The sequence below is a fragment of the Drosophila bipectinata genome, chromosome XL, assembly GCF_030179905.1.
Source record: "Drosophila bipectinata strain 14024-0381.07 chromosome XL, DbipHiC1v2, whole genome shotgun sequence".
Taxonomy (NCBI): Eukaryota; Metazoa; Arthropoda; class Insecta; order Diptera; family Drosophilidae; genus Drosophila; species Drosophila bipectinata.
The window spans coordinates 7,583,158-7,603,500 of NC_091734.1; the positions used below are offsets into that span (position 1 = coordinate 7,583,158).

At 51.1% G+C, this 20,343-nt stretch overlaps 4 protein-coding genes across 4 annotated transcripts; 2 read left to right on the top strand and 2 right to left on the bottom strand.

The window, feature by feature from the left end:
- The first annotated feature begins 1,970 nt into the window (after positions 1-1,970).
- Positions 1,971-2,768, top strand: AgmNAT (Agmatine N-acetyltransferase). The gene has a single exon (XM_017237428.3). It carries the CDS (start codon positions 2,002-2,004, stop codon positions 2,647-2,649), a length of 648 nt encoding a protein of 215 aa, XP_017092917.2. The 5' UTR covers positions 1,971-2,001; the 3' UTR covers positions 2,650-2,768.
- Positions 2,769-3,048: 280 nt separating this feature from the next.
- LOC108122714 (uncharacterized) lies at positions 3,049-4,734 on the top strand. The gene is made up of 2 exons (XM_070280240.1): positions 3,049-3,936; positions 3,995-4,734. Exons 1-2 carry the CDS (start codon positions 3,268-3,270, stop codon positions 4,571-4,573), a joined length of 1,248 nt encoding a protein of 415 aa, XP_070136341.1. The 5' UTR covers positions 3,049-3,267; the 3' UTR covers positions 4,574-4,734.
- Positions 4,735-6,823: 2,089 nt separating this feature from the next.
- On the bottom strand, positions 6,824-8,185 carry Prosbeta2R1 (Proteasome beta2 subunit-related 1). The gene is made up of 3 exons (XM_017237431.3): positions 8,025-8,185; positions 7,781-7,960; positions 6,824-7,723 (listed from the first exon to the last, which is right to left on the bottom strand). Exons 1-3 carry the CDS (start codon positions 8,120-8,122, stop codon positions 7,042-7,044), a joined length of 960 nt encoding a protein of 319 aa, XP_017092920.2. The 5' UTR covers positions 8,123-8,185; the 3' UTR covers positions 6,824-7,041.
- Positions 8,186-13,162: 4,977 nt separating this feature from the next.
- Positions 13,163-13,657, bottom strand: Cpr5C (Cuticular protein 5C). Its single transcript, XM_017237664.2, has 2 exons — positions 13,646-13,657; positions 13,163-13,585 (listed from the first exon to the last, which is right to left on the bottom strand). Exons 1-2 carry the CDS (start codon positions 13,655-13,657, stop codon positions 13,163-13,165), a joined length of 435 nt encoding a protein of 144 aa, XP_017093153.2.
- Positions 13,658-20,343: the final 6,686 nt, after the last annotated feature.

A 20,343-nucleotide genomic window follows, 5' to 3' on the forward strand; every position in this document is an offset into this window, starting at 1 on the left:
GTCCTGTTTTCCGTTCTGCTATTGCCTGTATTGTGTTCCAGGTTCTTAAGCCGCCTTAATACCTTTCCTAATGGTTCCGATGCCCTCCATTAGCGCCACTGCCACCACTTAATGCCACACGTAGTCGCCAGGACTACTGCACTCCTGCCTGGCTGGCTTAAAGGACGAAATCCAGGCCCCTTACGCCGTATCCTTGCCAGCTTGATTGGTTAATCGATGCTTTCCTGGTACATCATCACCATCGAACCAATTTCTGGTGTTAGTTCCCACTCCCTTAACTCAAGTCCTTGTAATTTTTTGGAGTGTATTGTTTGCATAATTCTTAAGGACCATGATGCTGAGACTTGTGACTGATATTAACTGGAAATCCAATTGTTGTTCTGCCCCCCCCCCCCCCCCCCCAGCTCGTAATTGGGCGGATGTGTGTGCTAATTGTTTCCATGCCAACTGCTCAAGGACTCCCAGGACTACGAGGCAGCCTCTGCCACACCACCAGGTAAGCTCAAAATTATGGAATCTAAAGCATAAATTGCTAATTAATAATCCCTAATGAGTGCCGCAATCTTGGCAACGGAATTTGTGTGGCATCCACTACAGCATCTCCCAGCCAAGTGGCTGGGAAAAGGCTGCAGGACGAAGGAACTCACGTTACACAAGGCACTGAGCAAAAACCTATGGGAATTGTAGAGTGCACTTTGTCCTGATCAGCATTAGTTGTAGATGTTTTTCTGCCACGATGCGAGTGTTATATAATAAGTGTTGTCCTGCGACGCGTGACTGGCCACTACACCAGATCCTGTGTGTCCTTTGAGCCATGTGATTCCGTAAGCGGCACGTGCAGGCCCAAAATCTGTAACTCTGTGTCGGCATTCGCTTCTGCAACTGTAATAGTATCTGTATCTGCATTTGTATCTCTATCTGGGCAAAAGTTGCATGCCAACCGCAAAGGGGATTGTAGGCTTTTCTCGATGTCGGCGGTGGTGGAGAGGGGGGGGGGGGATTGGAGGGGCGTTGGGCTGCTTGTGGTCTTGGTAACCGACAATTATTCATTGCGCATACGACGCGTTGGACGCGCTAATTAGACGCTGCAGCTGCCGTTTCTGTCGATAATGAAGCCGCTTTCTGGCCCCGTCCGCAACCTGCAAGTTATATGATTATGCCACCGCACCACCCATCACCCACCAACACCCATTGCCCCGCCCAGCACGTCGCAACGCCCACCAGCTGGCTGCGCCGGCCAAGAGCTGACTGTTTAAGCTGTGAAGCACGTCCTGTTCGGGCCATCTGACGTGGCATGCATTCCGTGTGCGGTATCCACCCCTTCCGCCTTCCGCTACCCCCCCGCTGTGCCCTGCTAAATGGCCGCGTACAAACTTTTCTGCCGGCCAAAAGAAAACTGGCCAAGTAACAAGTAACAAAAGTGCGCCAGCACAAGTTTCGCCCAATCCCTCTTACGGGCCCGAAACTACAGAAAGAAACCCGGGACGGGCGCTGCTCCGGAAAAATAAGTTTCTCCGGGCAAAGAATCGACAGCCTGATTACGGCGGAGGGAGCACTAGATCGTGGCCAAGTCCCAGGATGACATTAGCCAGCAGATACATATTTGTACAAGGACTTCAAGGCGTCGTCCTTTAAGCCATATGTTTGACACTTTTTTTCTCGCTGGGTTACATGTCGAAAAGCTATTGGAACTAGCTAGTTTAGTAATATTCTTATTAAAGTATTGACTTAGCTGGGAACTAGGTAGTAGCTTGTTTTATGGACATTCTCAGGGTCTTCGTATCATTAGTAGTTTGTCTATAAAGCTTACGATCCTCAAGATACAAGACCCCAAAGGCTAAACTGACCTACCCCAAGCCGGGTGGAACCTAAGAGCTTGTAGCTTGAACTTGCCATCCACACAGTGGGGGCTTTCTCTCGATTCTCCCACTAAATCAGCTGGAAAGATCAGTTACTCGAAGACTCTCCACGTGGGTGGCAACATTACGACACTGTCGAGAAATGGAGGAAATCCAGGTGCGTCAGGTGAAAGAGGAGGAGGCGGATCAGCTGATGGCCTTCCTGCTGAAGCACTACTACGCCGAGGAGCCTCTTACGGCGGGCACAAGTCCCCCGGAACCGGACGCCGCCGACAAGGAGTTCCTGCTCTCGAATATTCCCCACGGCACCTGCTTCCTGGCCATTCTGACAGAGGCCCAGGGCCAGCGGATAGTCGGCGCTGTGGTGGCAGGCCCCAAAGACGCGACGGCGCCCCAGGAGGTGGCCGATGAGGCCGCAAAGCACGCCGGCACCAAGTGGGGTCGCATCCTCACCGCCCTCTCCGCCGTGGAGACTGCCACGGATGTGTGTCGCCGCTTTCAAGTGCCCAGCAGCCTCCACGTCCACGCCCTGGGCGTAGATCCTGCCGTCAGGGGTCGGGCTCTGGGCGCCCGCCTCATGACCGCCGCCATTCAGCAGGCCCGGGAGCTGGGCCACCGCCTTGTCTCCGTCGACTGCACCAGCGTCTACTCCGCCCGCCTGGTCTGTGGCCTGGGCTTCGAGCTCGTACACACGCTGCGCTACGAGCACCTCAAGGACTCCGCCGGGGAGCAGCTCATCCGACCGCCGGCTCCGCACGAGAGTATCCAGACCTTTGTTCTCCGACTGTAGTAAGCAGTTCCACCTGCTCCACCTGGCTACCTCCTATCTTATCAGCGCCCTGCCCTCACACCTGTTATCGAACATGTAAAGTCTCTATATTGGCCCTCAAAATACTGCAATTCTAATCTGTAATCTGTAGTTTTGTGGTTAAGGTTATGATAAAATATAAATTATTTGTTGAATCAGTGAAGGGCTTTTCTCAATAATAGATGGCGCTAATAGATCTCCTTCGTCTGGGTTCAGATCTTAAAGGGAAAGGTGCCCAAAAGACCTCAAGATGGTAGTGTTTGCTTCTCTCTCAATATTGTATTGTGTATTTCTCTCAAATAATTTCTAGATTTGGAATCATGTCCCAAGTAGTCCATGAACTCGAATTGTCAACTTCCCAAATTCTGATCCCCCAGCCCGGCTCGACACGAGCTCATTCAAACGTTTGCTACCAAGCCGAACACATCTACAAAATATATTTACAAAAGGTTAATTTTCAAAATTGAAAGTTTCGAATATTTATTTCGAAACATAAAACCGTGATACTTTCGAGTGAAACCATCTATAAAGTTTTAAAGTTACTTGCCACAGCCCCTTCCAAAAGACTCTACCCAGTTTATAGATCGCCGCAATCCTCTCATGTCCAGAGACATGTCCGACCACTCCGAGGACGACTTTGAGGCGAGGCTGCGGGAGCTTGTCGATCATTTCAGGACCTTGAATTTGGTGGCAGTTCCACCTCGAGTGCGCAATGGCTACGGCCAGAATGGTTATGCCAATCGTAGGCCTGCCTTCAATAGGAATAGAGCTGGCCCCAGTGGGAATGAAAATGCCCCCAACAGGAATTCCCCTCGTCGGAATCCCTTCGACCGCGACGGTCTCGATAATCCGGAAATGAATGTGAATCGCTTTGCACATGTGAACAATCAGAATGCCGTACAAGATGTCCATACTGACAGTGTACCCCGTAATGTCGCTAACGTCAGGAACTTCCGTAATGTCAACAATAGGAACATCACCTTTAATGGTCACAACTTTGGTATCGCCCATGGTGCCAACAATCCTGCTAATCCCCAAAATGACAGCAACAGTAGTAACCTCCGTAATGCAAACAATGGTGGTCCTACTTTTAATATTGCTAGGAATGCTACTGCATCCAATAACGCTAGCAATGGTAGTCTATTCATCACTGTTAGAAACGCATCTACGGTCGGTGGTGGTGTTGCCAATAGTAACCCGGTCGTGGCGAATAACCCTGCTGGGAATGTCCCGAATCTCCAGTGGAGCAGAAGGATGCCACCTAGAACCGTAAGCAGGCATAGGACTTTGTGTCCAGCCAGTCCCTAATCCCGCCCCTTACCCCCAGGCAGCAAACATAGACAATAACATTAACCGCATGTTATTGGATAACAAAGTCTGGATCGCAAATAGAATCAATCAATTCCCTTCAATCAATCAAACTGTACTTCTTTGGCCGTCGAGATTCGGAGCCGCCGCAGGCGGCGCGGTCGAAGCTGCCTTCCGCGGAATTGCCTTTCCCGGAGTTACTATCACCGGAGCTACCTTCCCCGGAGCTGCCTTGCTCGGAGCTGCCTTAGCCGGAGGCTCTGTGATCGCCCGGGAGACTCGCCGCCGCCGTCCGCGCCCTCCGGTAGCAAACTCGAGCAACCACTTGATGCATTCCCACGACAATGTCATACGCCGCCGCCACAGCCACATCCGACGACGTCGCACCGCATCGCCAGCGTCAGTCCAAGCCAACGTGGATCGTCAAGTCCAAGTCGACATGGATCACCAAGATCAACAAGTCCAAGTCGACATGGACCGTGAAGTCCAAGCCGACATGCCGCATCAGGGGGAGCCCGCCCCCCAGGTGCCTCCATCGGGCAACAATCCCAACAGCCCACCGTTCCACGATTACTTTCACCGCAAGCGTGACCAATAGACGATCTCCATGGACTTGATGTTGACATTTCCGCTCCCCACCCGGACTTCCCTTGACATAATGAGAGAAAAAAAAAAGAAAACCAAAAAAAAACCAAGAAAATCAAAAAAGGAACTAAGGACTACCGATGATCCTACCATCTGGCAGGATCACGCATAGAAGAGTTCCTTCAGAATATATAGGTACATTTGTAAGCAAATTTTTCAAAATTCTAAAGAAAACCCACTCAAGATTACCGGATACCACCATACGTTAAGCTTCAAAGAACCTCAGGACCTCTTTATATGGAGTATCCCTCGAATATTCGTACATTTCTAAAGCAATTTTTTCAAATTCTAAAAATCCTGCGTTTCTTGATACATATTTATGTCGAAATTGTGTTAAATTCTAAAGCAGCAACGTTAAATTGTAAACTTTATTTCGAAAAAACCTTTTGGAAAACAAACTTTTTGGTTTTTTTTCATGGAGGGAAGTAGTGGGAACTGAACCTGATCCTGATACTGAACGCATAGTTTGGCCACTGCGAGTGTTGTATAAATAAGGAATGGCCACGTATCCTTTCAGTTGATTGTTGGTCCTGTTTATGGCGGCACGAATGTTGCCGCTGTGTGGCCGTTGTCGCCTTTGTCGTTTTTATTGCCTGCCTGTCAATATCCGTGTCCGCATCCGTTCTCACATATACATATATGTATGTACGTTCTCTGCCACTTTGCACACTGACCTTTTGCTCCTTGGTCCTTGCTTCCTGCTCCCACGTGGCCCATCCACCAGCTACCGATGCCACCGCCTGGCTCTGCTCCGGCGACCTTAAGGATATGTGTGACCATAAACAACAGGATATGAAATGACTGCCTCGAGTGGCCCCGGGGACAGGATCTCTGGCTCTTATTCAAATGTGCCACCCACTCATCCACTCACCCAGCCACTCCTGGCACTCTACACTCCTGCACGCTCCGTCGCAACGTATCCTTGATATCCTTGTGTGGCGCTGCCGCTCCCTTGCCTCGTCGCCCTTGGCTACGCACGATTTAAATTAAATTGCACTTGACGCATTTTCCGGAGTGGAGTAGAGTGGAGTGGCGGAGCCAGTAGAGGGACACGGTTGGCGTCCTGCTGCTTGGATGCTCTACTGCTCGACTGCTTGTCCTGCCACGTCCTTATTGTGATTCAATTAGTCCCGGCTAGTCCGGTCCAGATGCTTCTGGTGCCTCCATCCGGGGGCCAAGTGGCCGTAAATAAATAATAAATGCAATCCCAGGATCCCCATCTCTGCCAGGTGAGGCACAAAAAACGGGGGTAGAGAGGACGAGTTAGGACCGGGCCGGGATTACGCTGGTCAAGTTCATTGAACCGGCAGAGATCACGGCCCAAGATGAATGGCCGGATTCGAATTGATGGATTGATGCAAATGGGGGGCCAGGATACGACGTCCTGCTCGGAATGATACGAACAGGAGGATAGTTATTTGACAATCACTTTCCCAGGATCTTACCACCCCACCCCCTCCCGAGCACAATGGCCGGGAAAAATCCTTTGTCCATTTCGGAATCGTAACCACATTTGCCTCTAATTCCGGCAAAGGACTGCTGCTCCGCAAATGGAGGAGGGAGCCTGGGAAACAGACACACAAATCTAATTTGAAATCAGCACACATGCCAGCCAGGGTCTTGGGGCCAGCGGAGCAAGGACATCCAACAGATGGCCAGGCCACCTGGACTACTGCACCATCCTTGAGATAGCAAGGGGGGTGGCCAGCAGCAGCAAACAAACGACAAAACAAAACCGGAGTGTGCCCGGTGTGGGTGTGCGATTTAATCTTATAATGATGCTGGTCTCGGAGCGAGTCCTGCCACATATCTCTACCTGTACCTGTATCTGTATCTGTTTCTGTATCCTTTCGCCCTGAACCCAAGGTATCTGTGTATATCTGTGTTGTATTTCCACATTTTCGCAGTTCATCGTTTGATGTTCTCCAGCCGAATGGCATTCATCCGGAACTGCTCCTGGTTGGGAGCCGCCTCCCCAACGCCTCCGTGGCTCCCTTTTCTCCTGCATTCCCCGCCAGGAATACTCGAGATAACTGCCGGATTTCCCACTCAACTATTAGGATTTGCCAGGGATTCTAGCAATTTCTCGAGCAGCACGGGCACGCACAGCCCAGGCTACTTTTCAATGCAGCTGCACTGGCAGAAAAAAGGATAACTAGGACGCCCAGCCAGGACCTTAAAAATAGTTCACTTTCAAGACTTTGGTGAACCCTTGTTGGGTAGTTTTTATTCCAAGTGCAGTTGTAGGCATTCCCGCAAATTCCTTGCCCGTTCTGGACATGCCAGGGGGGACAGGGCAAAGGACTCGGGCATTCCGGAAGCGGAAGCCCTGCCCAGGAAACCGCCAGGACATTGTGAGGGTCAATTAGCATGTAAACGGTTAATTTTTAAAATTTCCAATTCAAAAACCCAAAATAAGCGCTATTTGGACTGCTCCGGAGGATCCTGCTCCGCACCCTTCTGATTCTGCTGGCCACTGGGTCCCGGCTGGGTATCCTCCTGCAGCTCGAGAAAGGCCTGGTCGGAGGTATACGAGTCCACGCCGTAGGTCCGCTCCTCGGTGATCTCCAGGAGGCTGAGCACGGAGGTCGAGGTGACCAGGGTGGAGTTCGGCTTGATGGCGTACTTCCCCAGGCGCTCGCCCCGCTCGCTGGCCACCGTATCGGTGCGCAGGTACTGCGCCCCCTTGGCGGTCACCACGCAGAGGTCGATGTTCGACCCGGAGCCCAAGTCGTTGAACACTCCGGCCGAGATGGCCTCCCGGACGAGCTGCTTGCCCTGGTCAACGTCGAGGTCCGGCCGCCAGCTGTGCTCCAGCACGGACATAGCGGCCAGGGTGCCCGATCCCATGGCGGCGTACGGCAGCTTGTCGTTGGAACCGCACGGGTAAATGCAGTAGATTTGGGGCCCCTTCCGATCTACGCCACCCATGACGAGGGCGGCTCCGATGTGCCCGTGGTACCGGAACAGAGTCCGACGGAGCAGCATGCTGGCGCAGACCACCGGCACGGTGCGACCCGTGTTCAGCTGGTGCATGTCCAGCTCCGCGGAGGTCATCAGGGTCATCATTTCCGTGTCGGCAGCGGTGCCGGCGCCGCAGCAACTGCAAGTCAGTTGAGATTAGACTCCCTAGACCCTTTGGGGCAATCAGTATACTCACTAAATGTGCTTCTGCAGGTGATGGATCTTGGAACAGTTCTTGTCGGAGACGATGGGGCCTTCGGTGGCCCGGGTGTCGGCCCCCAGGATGACGCCGTCCTTGTAGATGATGCCCACAATGGAGGTGCCCGTCTTCACGGGCTTGGGCGGCTCGTAGCCCTCGGCGATGAGTTTAATGTTCCTGGAGGCGTTGTATTTCCATTTGTGAGTCGGAAAATCATAAAATATTCCCAACAAGAGCTCACCGCACACAGTTGACGAAACAGAAACCACAACGCTTTCCGGTTGAATCTTCGGGCTCGTTCCTCCTCTTCTTCTTGACCGGAATCTTGGACTGAGACATTACGGCACGGCGAGTGGCAAGTGTACGTGGCAAAATATTTTTGAATGTGTACTGTGTAATGATCTAAAGTGACTGGAAAATCTCTCCAACTTGCCATTCCATGATTTTGATTTTACATTTTAGATTAAAAATTCAAAGTATTTTAATTTCAAATTCAAAAGTTTGCGCCACGCACCTGATCAGTGTTGAAAACATCGGCAGCAAACACTAAAAGCTTTCTTCTAATTGGTATGACCCTCTCTGGTAATCGCTCTCTCGCGCTGTTTCTCTCTCTCTTCGATCGCTGGAAGTTGACTTGAAGCTTTCGCTTCCACAAGCGTTGCCATTTCATTTGGAAAATTTCTTCGCAGTGGTTTCATTATAAGGCGCTTAAAAAAGATGTTTTAAAAATTGTTAAAAGTGCTTAAGAGTAAGACCGTAAGTGTTTTTTGTGTGCAACAACTGAAGTTAACATAATGCACGTTGATCAGTGACTGAAACAGTGTTCGTTCATGAAAAAGTGTAACGTTTGCATGATACGTTTGAAATAAGTGATAGAACCATTTAAGTGCCATTATTAATGCTATTCGTAAAATATTTGAAAACTTCAGGTTGCAGGGGCTCCATCAGGCTTAAAATTGACAAAGTGAACCAGCCCCTAACGGTGTGTGGCAAAGTGAACCAGCCCCTAACGACCGCAGTGGCTCTAATCTGTATGCGAGGGTAAGCGGAAAAGTGCTACTATCCCCCAACGATCGTAGGAGCCCCAAGCCATGTGAGCGACGGTCAGCAGAAAAGTGCTACTAAGCCCTAACGACCGTAGCGTTACCATGCGGAAGAGAAGCTTTACAACCGCATGCTTGTAACCATAGCTTTTAGGTGAGAGAGAAAGAGAGTGAGCGGAAAAGTGCTCCTGTCTCCCAACGATCGTAGCAGCTTCAAGCAGAAAAGTGCTACTAAGCCCTAACGACCGTAGCGTTACCATGCAGAAGAGAAGCTTAACGACCGCATGCTTGTAACCATAGCTTTTAGGTGAGAGAGAAAGAGAGTGAGCGGAAAAGTGCTCCTGTCTCCCAACGATCGCAGCTCCAAGCAGTATGAGCGAGAGGGAGTATAAAAGTGCAATAAGCCCCCAACGACCGTAGAGGCCTCAGCTAGTAAAATGCTAGTAAGTTATAGTTTATTTAATTATTTATTGAACCATAGAATAAAAGGATAAAATATTTAAATAGTGCTTAGATGTGAAATAATATTTCTTCTTCTTTTCAGTCACCATAGAATCTCGTGTGCAAGCGAGAGTGAGCGGAAAAGTGCCACCAACCCCCAACGACCGCAGCGACCTCAGGTAAGGGGAGCCATTTATGGAAAGTAAGAAGATGGCTAGGATGGCCAGGATGGTCAGCTAGGAGGAATATAATATTCACAAATGGACCACCAGGTAAGTTGCTTTATTCTTTTCTTTTAATGGGAAATATTCAAAAAAAAAAGGCTGCCAACCTTCACTTACCTTTGATTGCGTTTGCGGCCATTCTGCTTTTTTCCCGAAAAGCCAAGAAGCAATTAAATAATTGAAAATTCAAAGTAAAAACCTGTGGCCCAGCTGTCGAGGAGAAAAAGGCGGGGGAGACCGGACTCTGGGCGTGGCCTGTGCCAGTGGCAGTGCAGCGGCCGTTTGTGCCACATTCTGTGTCTGCATTTCAAATGCCAAACAATTTGACAGAGCTTAATTGGTTGCCCAGCCCACAAGATGCCACTCTGTGTGGGTGTGTGGTTGAAACTTTGTCCCACTCATCTGACATGTGGGGGGTGTGCCGGCATGTGCAACTCTGTATCCTTGTATCCTTGTATCCTTGCACCACACCCCTATCCAACTTAGTATTAAGGCATGAAAACTAAACATGGGTGGAGGTTGTATTATAAGATATTATGATTATATATACCCTATACCATATTCTCGAAGCGCCCACTTAGGGGAGAGCGTGTGGGGCAGGGAGGACCATCTCGCCGACAGTGCCACATGTCGCACAAATCAATTAGCATTAATTAGAATCCAATTACACTTTAATCAACATTTGGGCAGCATAATCGCCGTGGAGCTGTCTTGTCCGCTGGACTTGGGCTCTGATTTTGATTCTCCGGGTGGTGGTGGCGGCTGCAGCTACCAGTTGCCAGTTGCCAGTTGCAACTTGCAAATCGTGCCACCAACTTTGGCAGCCTAATTGCGTGGGTGGGCCGAGCTCGGCAGGAGATGGAAACTCGAAGAAAAATAATATTTATTTTTTTTTTTTTCAAGAGGCTTTTGATTTTGAAGATTTCTTTAAAGAAGTTTCTCCTATTACCCTCCTTTTATGATTAGTATTATGATAGACTATTTCTCTCAGTGTACTTCCTTTCCAAACTGCGGCCAGAAAAGTTTCCCCCGGCAATTTCGAACCAACAAAAGTTTCGCAACAAATGCAAATGCAGCTGGAACAATTTTCTTTTGCTGCGGAATATTTTTGGGGCTATTTCTTTGTTGTGCCCCCCCCACCCCCTTTCTGACAGCTGATGCGGTGGCTACCATTTGGCTTTTCAATTAGACGCCCCGGCAACACCTGCCCGTCGCTTTTCGCCCCTTCCCCCCACCACCGAATGCACTTGACTCGCAGGCCTACGCCGTCAAAGCCAAAACGGGAAACTAATCAAAAGTTGGCAATCAATTCTGATTTCTGTTTTGTTAACAGCAATTGGAAAAGTTTACACCCCACACTCACCCCCGCCCGGGCTGACCTTGTCCTTTTTTTTTTTTTTGTCGGCTTGCAGTTCCAGCGAGAGGAGTCCCTTTTTCGGGTGTCCTTTTTTTTTTATTTCTTGCCTGGGACGGGACTCTAACTGCCGACCTGGATAGCTGGCTGACTGCCTGACTGCCTGCCACTGACAAAGGATGCGCGTCCTTAGCTGATTGGGAGATTAAAATTTAATAAGATTACAAAGTCATTTCGGGCTTGTCGGTGGAAATTTATTTGGGTTTGTCCTACCGCCCTCCCGCTCTGCCACCCCGACTCTCCCCGACTCTGATCTATGGGCTTGCCCCCAAAAAAAAAGAAGAAGAAGCGGCATCTTAATTATGCATCACTGGGTCCGGCAGCCCAATTCTCGGGGTTTTTTTTTTTTTTTTAATTGATTGTTGCCTTTGGAGTCTGACTCTGGAGTTTGAAGTTCCGGACACACTTGCTTGAAGACGGAGAGCTCCTCTGCCAGACCACATAGTCCCGACTTCATGCTGATGACTTTCCGAACACACACACAGCCGCAATCCACACCCGCCGTGATGGGTCCTTTGATGTTGCTACCCGTGTGCTCCCCCACATCCAGCCCGTCAGCGAAAGGACATGAGAGTGACCTGTGCCGGACTGGAGTGGACTATTCCCCGGCGGTTGGCCATTGGCCGGTGCATCCTTTGAGCACTGCAGCCGCTGTCAGCGCACACACAATGTCCTGGCGAAAGGCTCTCTGCCGTCCAGCACTCATTTGACACATTCGGGTGCCAGGACAAAAGGACATAGCTACACGGCTGCACAGCTCTACAGTTCAGGTTGAAGGGAAATACCTGGTAGTTGGCTGGAAAGCTTCAAATTGCCGTCCACGAGGAAATAATTGACAATAGAGCGACGAAAGGTGGTGGGTGGGGGGGTTCAGTCATCAAACTAGAGTCCTTTTTGGGCACTCGCTTTGTCCTTTCTGAATAATCTATTCTTTAAAGGCCAGAGAAGGAGGCACAGGGGCTGTGGAGTCTTTATAGTCGGACGGAGCCCTTTATTCGTAAAACCTCTAAAAATAAATAAAGTTTCGGGTGGGAGGGGAGTCTGGCTCTGCAGCTCCATAATTCAATTAGTTATAGCCGTGTGCTTATTATCCTCGACTGGCTGGCTGGCTGGCTGGTTGGATCCTTTTCGGGGGCCATAAGCCGCGGAATGTGCAACATGTGTGGGTGCCTGGGTTCTGGAGCGGCAATTAAACGGGAATTTCATTTCGAGGCAGTGGCATCTGTTGGAGGCACTTGCCTCGAAAGAGTCACAATCGACTGGCAGCTGCTGGGCTGCTGGGCAGATCCGAGAAGTCCTTTCCAGAGAGCAGGAACAGGAGCATGGAACTCAAATATGTACTCGGCAAATGCATAACGGGAAAGAACAACAAGCAAATCGTTAAGATTCGCAAACTTTCTGCAGAACAATTGCCGGCATAAACACACAAAGTGGCGCACACACCCCAGGACACAAGAAGGATGTGCTGGCAAGGACACCCCGGGCTTGCAGCCTGTGGAATACACTTTCGCTCTGTCTCAAAAGTATCCCATCCCATAGCTTGCCACAAATATGCATTTCTGAATTATTTAAATTCACGTCCTGCTCAGCAATTAAGGAGTCAATGGCACTCGAGAGTCCTGTTTCGGCAAATTAATTGCACAACCAATCGACAGTAATTGATATTAAATCCTTACCGAGTTTCCTGGTCCATCAGGACACTTGTCGACCGCATTCCGGCCCTTATGCGACAAGTCTGGTGCCCTTTTAAAGGGACTTGGCAAAGGGAAGTATACCACCCACCTGGTACTTGGAGTCCTGTTTTCTTCGGGCGAGAAAGTTGGCCCTCGTGGCAGGCAGGTGCGAAGTGCACGTCTGCCGCTGCTGCTGCGGGCTTGTGTTGTTCCAGTGCAATTACATCCAGATACTGGCATCTGCTCCGGCTCCCAGGTCCTGGGACTGGGCTTATGACTTAATAAATACTCCCCGGGGGGAGCGCCATGTGGCTGGCAGTCTAGTAACAAAGGCAAACGGCATCGGAATAAAAAGTAGAGCCCGACCTAAGAAGCAGCAACTGCTCCTCCAATATCCTGTATCGCATACACTCCTCTTCCGGCAGAAATCCAATCGTCAAGTAATCCAAATCTCAGCAGGAGGCGCTTATCCCCCAGATCCCGCCCCTCAGATGCCAATCGAGAAGTATCTATACATCCTTAAGATTTATATTTTCAAACGCTTAGAACTAAGTCAACAAGGTGGCCTTGGAGGCGACTGCTCCTCAGTGGTAGGCGGCGTAGAGGGGCGCCACGGGAGCCACGGCCTTCACGACGGCCTTGACGAGGGGCTCGCGGTTTACCACCGCATTGAAACCGTTGACGGGATCGGCCGTATACTGGACGGTCCTCTTGAAGCCATCAGAATCCACCAGGGAGTACTCGCCGCGCACCACATCTCCGTCTCGCTCCTCCACCTGGCTCTTGGAGTCCCCGGAGAGCGAGTCCTGGACGTCGTAGGCGTACTTGTACTGCGGATGAGGGTCGAATTCGTCGTCGGCCTTGGCCAGGACTGGGTGGGCCAGGGTCTTTACCACCGGGGCGGCAACGGGGACAGAGGTCAGAGCCACGGGGGCGGAGTGGTAGACCTGGGCGGCGGGCAGGACGCCAGCGCTGGCGGCGGCAATCAGGGCGAAGAGGGTGAGGAACTACAAGAGAGATTAGGTTTAAAAAAGAGCTAGAAGAAGCTGAGGTCCTTTGTCCTTTACCTTGAAGGCCATTTTGGTAGGAATATCTCGCTGTTTCCACGGCTAGCTGCTGTGTGATAAGAAGTGCCAGAGCTGGCCCGCTTTTATGCCAAAAGTAGAGCTGCGAGCCAGCAACAAAGTGCGAGCCAAGGCCTGCTGACCCCTTTTTGTGGGCCATTCGAAGCTGGGGATTTGTCTCAGAAATCAGAGGCACACTCGCATAGTCACAACAATGACACAAAAAAAGAGGCTTGACATTGCAGAAACGAGTAGCTAGTTGGCCAAGTGCTCGATGCAAAGTGTTACCAACTAAAACCGGTCTCCGGGCCGGGTGTGGGCTGACACCTCGCCCCTCTCCCAAGAGGCAGGTGGGCTGGTTGCCGTGCGCCCATAAATAGCTTTCCTGGTGGGCTGATGGGATTCCACGCGTCATCCCCACCTGGCAGCCTCCAGAAACGACGAATCTTTCAGAATTTTTGATTTCTGCCACCTTCGAAGCTATTTCCAGTGGCATGTGTGACTCTGGAGTGGGGGATACCACTCAGGATGTGAACTTTAAAACTATTTCATTCGAAATTTCATTAAAACGGCAAGTAATTGAAATAGACAGCGCCGCTTAGCTGCGAATGAGCTCCGGAAAAGGTAGGAATATCATACAATCCATAATCCGGGCTGACGGCCTCCCTCGCCCTCGCCCTCTGAATTTAATTACGAATATGAGTGGGATCAGGAGGTCGGAGGTCAAGGAAGGCCCGGCCAACCTCCCCGCCCTCCTGCCTGCTAATGGTGTAAATGGTGCACAGTCCTGGCTAAATATCCGTTCTATCAAATTCAATTAAAGTTGACATGGGTTCACAGCTGGCCCTTCGTGGGTCCTGGGCGCTGGCAGTGGCACTGGCTGGATGGATTGGTCGGAGGGACTGCCATGGCGACCTGACCTGCTCCACCCACCTGGCAGCTGTAGCCTCCAGCACCCACACACGGTCGCCTCCAAAAGAAACACTTGCACCACAGGCGGCCGGATAGATGAAAGGGCCTCAAGAAGCAGTCCCTGGAAGGATCTTTAAGGCAGAGTGCGGTCTTTAAAGTTGCAACAAAATGTGGCATTCGACCATCTCTGTTGCGGGGCTGTGGATGTGGCCAACGCCCAGGCGTAATAAGACAACGGAAAAGTGGAAAAAGCAGCTAAGCCCGGGAAACCGGCAATCGGGCAAAGGTTTTTCCTGCCACGAGGCTTTCCACTCGCTTTCTTTTTGCTGCCCAGCCCGGCTCTGCTCCCTTTTTTTGGGGCGATTGCGGCACAGTGTTGCTTAAATTAAAACACAGATACTTTCACAGATACTCTCACAGATACCCATACAGCACACAGTTGCAGTTGCGGAGGGCAGAAGGATCTCCTCGAAAAAAAAAGGAAATTTGCAAGCGCCTCGGACGAGTTTCGGGCTAGGACTGGCCCAGGGAGCAGGGGCCTCCTCCTTCTGCTCCTCCTCCAGCCGCCTCTGTTGCTGCTCGCTGAGTGTAAATTTGCTCGTTAAATTTGTTGGCACTCTCGACTAATTTGCACTTGTAACGCAATGGTCTGCACGGGTCAGGGGTCGTGGGGTTAGAGGGCGCCTAGTGCCGGCATCCTTGGCGGACTGCTTTGCATCGGGCATCGGGCTAATTGAAAAGACGATGCCCGGGCCCAGGGAGATGATGGGATGTGGAACCCCCACCCATGACCCACTTGCAGTTCACAACTAAATACTCCCAAGTGGCTACCGGCTGCTGGCTGCTGGATACTGGATGCTGGCTGCCGGATCGGAAACGTATAAGCAGGAAAAGTAAATCAAGTGTTTAGCACTTGGAAGTGCAATTAACAACTCGCCAAGTTCCTGGCCAGCGTGATTAAAGTTGTCCGAGTTTAGGGCTTTAATCGAGGGCTGAGGGAGGAGCCAGGTAGCCAGGCAGGATACCTTCTCTCAGGACACTTGGTATGCAGGACATGCGGCGGGGGCAGACATGCGTATGTAAATGTTAATCAAAGCAAATCATTTGGCAGGACAAGTTCATAAACCCACCCCACCTGCCAGGGGGAGGGCGCCTGTCCCGTCGGCAGGTGGGCACTGGTGGCCCAGGCCCCGACCCTGCCCTGCCTGGAAATATGAATAATTGGCCCGCATTAGCCGGCATTGTTGTTTCGTCAACGGGAAATCAGTTGGCAGATTAATCGTGCGGCATTCATGGCCATAATTTGGTGCCAAGGGGTGGAGGGGGAGGGGGAAGGGAACAGGGGGGAAAGGGCAAAGGGCACAAGCGACTGATTGATGGCCGGGGCATATTGAGTCGATAAATGCGAAACGAATGCAACAGAGGCCTAGGGAGTTGCCAGTTCCCCGAGCAGCCGAGGCCAGAGGCGTGGCAGCGCACTCCAGGGGGGATCTGGGAGGATCTGGGAGGAGGGTCTGGGGGCTGGGAAGCCTCTTGTTGGCCCTCGACTTGGCTCATTATTATGCAGCTCATGAGTCTCGTTAGTGGCAAAGTTATATGAGCATACATCAAGCCATGCCGCACAACTTTGCAACACCCGCAGGAAGTCCTAAACAGGGTGGAGAGGGATGCGGAGGGGAGGGGGGCAGGAGCAGGACGAGGCGCAAGGAGCGTCTAGCAAAGCGGAAAGTGTTAAGCACAATGAAGTAAATGCTGCCAACTTCTGACATCCCTGAGACGAGGCGCCGGCACATCTAGCCCAACTTGACTCCCGAAACTCTGTGGACGGGGAGGGGAGGGTGGAGTATCTAAGGACTCTCCAGGATTCATCCGCCCGCGTTTCATATCCTTGCTGAGCCAGTGAGAGCTCCAAAGCTCTGCCAATTCGCCGCAAAAGGCGTTCGTTTTGAGGCGAAAAGTAAATCCAAGCAAGGACCTGCTTGTTGGTTATCCTTGCAGTGGGTTTTGTTTCGTTTTTTTTTGGAGAAATGCTTGGTGGTTTTAGTCGTGGGTCCAGGTGATTCCTCAACTTCCTCAGCTTTGGCAGCGGGATGTAGGGCACCTCATAATGGCCAAATCAATTATCAATTCGAGGCCGACTTCGGCTCCAGATGAGTTATGGGCCCAGTCGGCTAATGGCCCGCAATGAACTGGCAACTGGCAACATGGCAAGGACATTGCTTGATGGCCATGGCCAGGACCTGATTTGTGGCCCGCGAATGGAAATGAAGAATTACCAAAGCTGACAGCGTTTTTTGGCCAAAACGGCTTCTGGCCGGGCGCTTTTGGCCAACAAAATCAGTTGCATATCCCAGGAGTGTAGTTGGAAAGCTGGTTAACAGGCAACTGGGGTTAAGTGGCATGGTTCTAGCTCCAGCTCCAGTTCCTGCTCCTGCTCCTTTGTGGCCACTTCATTTCCGTTGATGCACTGCCACAAAAAAAGCTAAGCTGGAAACTTAACACAAAATACTTATCCTTTTGAAAGAGTAGCCTCCACTTTCGCACCGTGTGGCAAGTGGCATACAATTAGCAACAAATTGGGGGCATGTCCTGGGATAAAGTGTGCAAGGGTATGGCGTGTCGGGAATCAGCTGCATTAGCAAATTCATGCAACGTACATACCTAATTGAAACGGCGCCCAGCTGCAATTATTTTCCATTCTAATTCCAGTTTCCCCAGTGGCCCCGAGGCCCGAGGACCAGGCAACTGACCACCACAACTGGGTGGATGGTGGGTTCATGGGGTTCTGGGGTCAGGGCTTCGTTTTTATTTTGGTTTCGCGAATGGGGACTGGGAGCCAGTATCCTGTTTCAGGACTGTGGCAACTGGAATTGAATTCGAATTGAAACGGAATCGCAGGGCAGCAGGTTATCCAGCATCGTACACTGCCCTATCACTAGTCGCTAGAGGACCAATAGTAGGTCTGGTTCTTTTTTGGGCTTTTCTCTCAGTGTACTCCCTCCACGATGGCGTTCGCTACAAAATTGGCAATTGGTTTTTGCCCCGCCGCCCGCAATTTTCGCGTTTAATTAGCTGCGACTGCAAGTTGCAACTGCAATTTTAACTGCAACCCATCTGGATGACCAGAACGCCCCTTGCACCCCACCTTGCACCCACCATGTGTCGACTATGGTGTCGCTGGTTTCATTCGATTCTGACCATCTGGTCATCTGGCCATGTGCCAGGGCCGTGTCGATGCAATTTGTGCAGCCATGTCGCAGTCCATCAACACCTTTTTATTCGCCACTGCAGCCTGGCCTGGGCCTGGCCCTGCCCCCCCGCTGGCGGCCCTTCTGTGGTTGCATAAATTGCAATTGACAGTGCACCACCCCATCTGCCTGGCCGGTGGGTCAACTGGCTCCTCGTTTTTGGGCGCCACTGCCAATTCCAAAGGGAGCCTCTAAATAAAGTTCATCAAGCGGATTGTGGCGCGGCTATGGATACTAAACGGGCAGATCCACCAGAGAGTTTGTATTTGCGGATTGCGAATGGAAGCGGATTAGGTGACCAGGTGGTGGTGGTTCCTGCACCCCGCCACGGGGCGTATACGCAATTTTTACCTGGTGGCTACTTGGAACTCTCGTGCATCTCAAAGGATAACATGGATGGGATTCTATGCCCTTAAACCCTTAAAGTACTGCCAGGAGTGCCCCTTTTTGGAGCGGTGGCTGGCCGAAACTCGCTTCTGTTGTAACGTGTTTAGACAATTCCATTTCGCGATCGTCCTGCCATCTCCTGCCCGCTCCTAGTCCTCGTTTTTTGCTGCCAGCCCGTTTTGCAGGTCACGTAGAGAGGGTGGTTGGGAGCTGGAGGGCAGGGCGTAAGCCAGTTTGTTTGCTGTTTGCGCATTTCAAATTGAATTTTCATCACCCAATCCCAGGCCCAGTGGCCCCACCTCCAACCAGGTGGGGGGAGAGCCGAGTTGCAGCATGATATGGCAATTATAAAGAATGCAGTGCTGCATCGAGCATTCCGCTGCATTCCATCCACTGCCACTGCTGCACTCTATTTTCCAGCGATTGCCCTCGGAGCTCCTATGACATATGAGCTAGCGGATTATTGGGCGAAAGTTTGCCAAATGTGGCAGCCAGTGCCACTGCCTCCCGAACTGCAGCACTTTCGATCCCAGGTGGAAATAAAGAAACAGAAAAGCCTCAAATATGATTACACGGCGGTGGAGGTCCTTTCAATGGTCCTGCTACGAGATAAATAGGCTCCAGTGTCCTGCAAATGGAGCCGGAACTTGGACCCAACAAAGCCAGACTCTGTGCTCAGTGTGCCTTCGAAGAATTCTTCCCTCAAAGTGCCAGCTGCCGAGGAGGAAAAAGTGCCAGCATGTGGCCCACTGACAATGACATCTGTTGGCTCTGCGAATCCCTTCTGTGGCCCAGGGAGCTGGGGCTGGGGCTGGGAGGCCCACCCACTTGGCTATGACATTTCACTTGCTGCCTCGCATTTTCACTAAATTGACTTTGCCTGCTATCGTTTAGGATGCACCACGCCCCCAATACCACCCAACCACCCACCTAACCACCCTCTGTCGCCCCGCAGAGTGCTCGCATTCATCCACGCCCCAAACATTGCCAGAGTGCGCCGGGTCTGAGTGCAGCAATTTTTTATGCTCCGTTGGGCAACGCCAATAGAGCTGACAGGAATATGAGCCATTTAGAATGTGTGGCTTCCTCGAAGGATATTAAACCTATTGGATATTTAAAACAGGAGCAAGGATCTGCAAGAAAGACTCTAGAAACTGAGAGTCTCCAAAAAATGGCCGAAAAGTATCCCCAAATCGGCCATCTCTGCCTCGGGCCGGGTAGTCCTGGCCCATGGATCCGTTTCAATGCCACGACAAGATGGAGTGTGCCAGAGATTGCAATCTGAAATATCTAAAATCCCATAAAACTGCAGACGGCAGGAAGCAGATGGGTGGCACCACCTCGGAGGTGAGACCTGGGCCTGCCCTCCGCCTCGGTTCCGAAAACCAAAAACTCGAATTCAAAACCCAAAGTCCTTGTCCTCATTCTCCATGGCGGTTGCCTTTCAATTGCAACATGAGCCGACAGTAGGAGGAGAAGGTGTGGCATCTGTGGCGCATGACCTGGTATGGGGATCGGGTTTGGGACTCGGATTCGGATTGGGATTGGGATTGGGACAATATTTGAGGATGATTGCATGCTTGTGCAAGCGGCTTTCATGTACGTGAACAGCAAATTTATTTGCACAACTGCGATTGATGCTGCCATCGCAACAGTCGCCACCAGCTGCACTTGGAGAAGGATCTTTCCTAAGAGTTGGGAACTGGAACTAGCCACCAGTCCTGGTTTTTTCCAGTGCACTAACCTGACATTTGGAAAATCCCGGCCCGTCAATCGGAGTCGGGCTTTAGGCAAATGCTCGACTCTCAGTTCTCGTCTCCTGATCTCCACCATAAAAGTCTGTTGCATAAACCAATTTCGCATTTGCTCTGCCACCAAATGCAGATGCCCCCAAGGGGCAAAAGTGGTAGGGTTATGGTTATGGGGGTGGCATAGAGTGGGGAGTGGGGGAAGCCATTCTGTCAACGCAATTCCTTCCACTGCCGCCAGACTTGTTGGCTGATAACGTAAAGCGCTTTGATTTTTATTTAACTGCACATTTTGCACAAACCCACCAGTCACCAGCCACCAGCCACCACCCACTAGCGACCACCCACCTCCCCCCGATTGACATTTAATGGCAACTTGTGGCAGATTTTCGATTGCAATTTCTGC